This window comes from Echinops telfairi, unplaced genomic scaffold (assembly GCF_000313985.2).
Source record: "Echinops telfairi isolate 266 unplaced genomic scaffold, ASM31398v2 ScPeMD7_7425;HRSCAF=8463, whole genome shotgun sequence".
Taxonomy (NCBI): Eukaryota; Metazoa; Chordata; class Mammalia; order Afrosoricida; family Tenrecidae; genus Echinops; species Echinops telfairi.
This window is the reverse complement of record NW_022111325.1, coordinates 157,423-161,325: the sequence shown is the minus strand read 5'-3', so window position 1 is coordinate 161,325 and position 3,903 is coordinate 157,423. Positions and strand designations below refer to the sequence as shown.

The 3,903-nt window shown below is 54.1% G+C and overlaps 1 protein-coding gene across 1 annotated transcript in view; it reads left to right on the top strand.

Annotated features, from left to right (window-relative positions):
* Positions 1 to 3,154, top strand: part of S100A5 (S100 calcium binding protein A5) — a 4,841-nt gene extending 1,687 nt beyond the window's left edge. Inside the window, exons 2-3 of the mRNA XM_004714618.2 lie at positions 878 to 1,029; positions 2,900 to 3,154. Coding sequence (XP_004714675.1) covers positions 892 to 1,029; positions 2,900 to 3,040 — 279 coding nt within the window. The 5' untranslated portion in view covers positions 878 to 891 and the 3' untranslated portion in view covers positions 3,041 to 3,154. The remainder of the gene's footprint in view (positions 1 to 877; positions 1,030 to 2,899) is intronic.
* The last annotated feature ends 749 nt before the right edge of the window (positions 3,155 to 3,903 follow it).

Below are 3,903 nucleotides of genomic sequence, written 5' to 3'. Positions count from 1 at the left end.
CCCCAACCTTCCTTGCCGACCCCCCCAGGAACCTTTCATCCAGTTACTGTCCCTACAGACTTACCTATCCGGGGTTTCATATACAGAAACACATCAAAAAACAAACAAACAACCGAACAAAAACATACCAAGCATAACAAAGTATAACGATATAAACCTCAATAGAAAAGAAAGGAGACAGCATTAAAACCTAGAGCAAATTTAAATGGATCATCAGGGAGGTCAAATGATATGGTGCAGGGCAACGAATGCACAACTGTGCTTGACACAATTGATGTATGTATGGATTGTGCTAAGAGTTGTATGGGCCCCCAATAAAATGATTAAAAAAACCCTAGTGAAATAAAATATGGATTTCTAGATAATAACAATGTCAGATAATAGCAATACTAGTTCACCAATCATAAATAAATAAAAGATATTACCAATAACAACAACAAAAAATGAGAGGGTGCTAAATTTTAACCAAAGTGCACCTGCCACAATCGACTTACAGCGCTCTCTGTCTGGTCACAGGGCTACTCACAAGTCTCCACTCTGATTGGTGGGGTTTAATCCAGGTGTGGACTCTGCAGATCCATTTTGGGCTTCCTCTGTCACCGGTTCTTTGTGAGGGCGGTCACAGTGCCCTTCCTTTGCCCCAGGCCCAACCTCTCCTACCGACTGTGTCCTTGAGGGGCTGGCCCTTCTGGCTCTGGTTTGCCTTGGACTTGTGTAGTCAGCATCTGAGCCTATGGCCTGGTGCACCGCGGTCTCACCACGGGCTCCAGTGTCTGGCCGGTTAAGGGAGGGCCTCACCGGTGGGCTGGTGATGGGGTAAGCACAAGCTCAAGCTGCCTAAAGAATGTGATTGCCCCCCATCCCCTCAACCCTCCAGCCTTGAAAACTGCGATGGAGACCCCTCTTGAGAAGGCCCTGACCACCATGGTCACCACTTTTCACAAATACTCGGGGAGAGAGGGCAGCAAGCTGACCCTGAGTAGGAAGGAGCTCAAGGAACTGATTAAGCAGGAGCTGTGTCTTGGGGAGGTAAGTGACTATCGCCTCACCCTCCTCTAGAGTCTGAGTGCTCTCCGCAGGCAGCTCCAGGGAGAGGAGCCTGCGACAGACACAGAGCAGCCTGTCTTCATGGGGACCCCGCAAGAAGGGACAGTAAGAACCCCCTCGGGGTTCGTGAGGCTAAGGCAGAGCAGAGTGGCCAGAGGGAGAAGGGAGAGACAGAAGCAGCGAGTGGACACCATGTACCAACACAGGCCTAGTCTCTGGGCTAGGGATGCCTCAGAGTTTCACTGGCAGAGAGGAGGGGCTGAGTCTCCAGGGGAGTGTGACACGTGGGTGAGTGTCTACGGAAGGTGAGCAAGACATCCAGGGCATCCAAGTCGAGTGGTGTACAACCCCGGGGACAGGGACGCTGCCTGAGTCTCCCCTGTGTGGCCGGCACCTCCAGGGCTCTCAGTGGGTGCTGATGTGGGAACTGAAAGGAAAGGGTGATCCTGCTCATCAATGAACGCAGGACGGAGAGCAGCTGGACTGAGTCTAAGCAGGTGCAGGGGGTGGGAGGCAGGTGCCGACAGAGGGTAGGCCCATGAGTCAGACATTCTATTATTTTTCTGGTTAAGAAAATCAACGCTCACATAATGTCTCAATGACTGCGTGTTGCTGTAGCAACACAAACACCACCGGCTCGCTGGTGGCTTTAAAGACTATCTGCTTCTAGAGGCTACCTGTCCAAATCAGGGGGTGTCTGCACCTTCCTTATCAACAGTGCTGGGTGTTCCTGGGTCCTGTGGAGGTCCTCACAGGATGCTGGTCTCCTCTCAGGGGCTGGAATCTGCTCTTTTTCTTTTGTGAATTCAGAAGTGTTTAGACTCCCCACCCCACTACTTGGGCATGATCTAATTCGCATAGCAGCAAAGAAAACTATTTCCAAACAAGATTAAATCCACAGGCACAGAGTTTAGATTCGAATGCATATTGTGGGTGGGACACAACTCAACCCACAACAGGTAACATTTTACTCTTGAACCCTTGCCTGAAAGAAGGTAGAGTTGACATTTCAGGCCAGGCCTGTCCCCCTTCCCTTCTCCCTTTAATATCCAGCCTGCGGTGGTTCTCTCCTGCTAGCTCACGTCCTGAGCCCTGATGGGCCCTCGTGAGCCTCCTCAGAGGGAGGCTCCCCAGAGCATGCAGGGGACTGAAGCAGGTGTGTGTCCCCGACCTGCTCTCTGGCCTTCCCGCCAGGCATTCTGCATCCTGGAGTTAATGAGGACAGTGGGAGGGGCTGTGGGCCCAGCAGGTGTTAATTACCACCGGACTGGGACCTCAGGGAGGGCCTGGCTATAACAGGAGCCCAGGCCAGGGACCCAAATCGCGTCACAGCGAGCAGTTTCCATCTCCGCATGTCCCGGTATCTGTCTCCTGTGGAAAACACGGAGCCGAAGGCAGGTGCGCCTGTCTGTATTTTCTTCCTCTTCCACCCTCGGGCCTCTCTCCCGGTGGGGGCCAGGCGGAGGCATTGCCTCCCTAGGGGCTCTTCCTGCAAGTTCTGAGGGATGGGTGGCCTCTTAACTTCAATATACTGTTTTCATGGCGAGAGCTTGTCTGGGTATTATCCCTTAAAGCAGCGGGACAGAGTGAGTCAGAGACCTGCGTAATCCTCAGAACCACGTGTGATTCGGTGCTGCTACAAACTCTTTCCTCTCTCTCTGGATGGGGGAAAGTGCTGAGGGCCAGAGTGCCCAGCTGAGCCTTCCTATTGTAATTTACGGAGATTTGGGAGTCCCGTCACTGAGCCCTCCATATTGCCAAAGACGTCTCTGGGGGCTGTGGGGCCACGCAGGGGTCAGGCCGGGCGGGGCAGGGTGGCTAAGCTGTCCCACCACTTGGGTCCCCGCAGAAGATGAAGGAGAGCAGCATCGATGACCTCATGAAGAATCTGGACAAGAACAGTGACCAGGAGATCGACTTCAAGGAGTACTCGGTGTTCCTGACCACGCTGTGCATGGCCTACAATGACTTCTTCCTGGAGGACAACAAGTGATGGGCACCCTCTGCTTTCATCGACACCCCAGGCCCCTGGCCTCCGAGGCTGCTCTCACGGGCTCTCTTTAGACCCCCGCCTCCCTCCACTTTCCAGATGCACCCCGCTCTGGCCTCCCCCTTCCCACAGAGGAAATAAAGATGTTTCTTTTCCAGGTGGCTGGAGCTTGGTCTTGAAGTTCTCTCCTGTCCACCTTGGCTGCCACGGGTGGAAGTCCCCGAGCTTGCCCTCTTGCAAAACAGGGAAGTTGGGTTAGGCTTCTGTTTGCCTCCCAGAAGGGCTACAAGAGGCAAACAAAGCTGAGGGCAGGTATTTGGAAGAAGGGAGGTTGGGGTGTGGTCCCTGGGGGCAATGAGGGGCAAGCCAGTCTGACTTGTCTCTAGCTCCCATGAGGCCAGTCTGGTATCACTGACTAGAATGGGGAACCTGCCCTGGCCTCCTGGCCAGCCCCTTTCCCCCTCCTCCATTTCCCCTTGACACTACTCACCTCTCCACCTCCGCCCCAGGGTGTCTTACTCTCTCCCCATGCCCTTATCCAACTCTTCTCAGGAGGGGATCTAACAATCGTTCCCACACACGGCTACCCTGCCAGCGATGCTCCCAGGACTTGCTTCAGGCCGGTGTGCACAGTAACACTCTCGGTGCTGAGGATGGCCTTTCAGGCAGCACTGGGGTGGGGTGGAGGGTGAGTGAGGGGGGTAGGGGCTTTTCAGTGGGGAGTGGGCACTTCTAGATGGGTTTTCAATCAGATCTTGTGGCTCACTTGGATCCAGAGTTGACTGATCATCCTCGGCCCTGACCACCCTCCAGGAAGGAGCAGCGTCCTGGGAAGGGACCCTTCTCTGCTTTCCAACCCCCCTGCT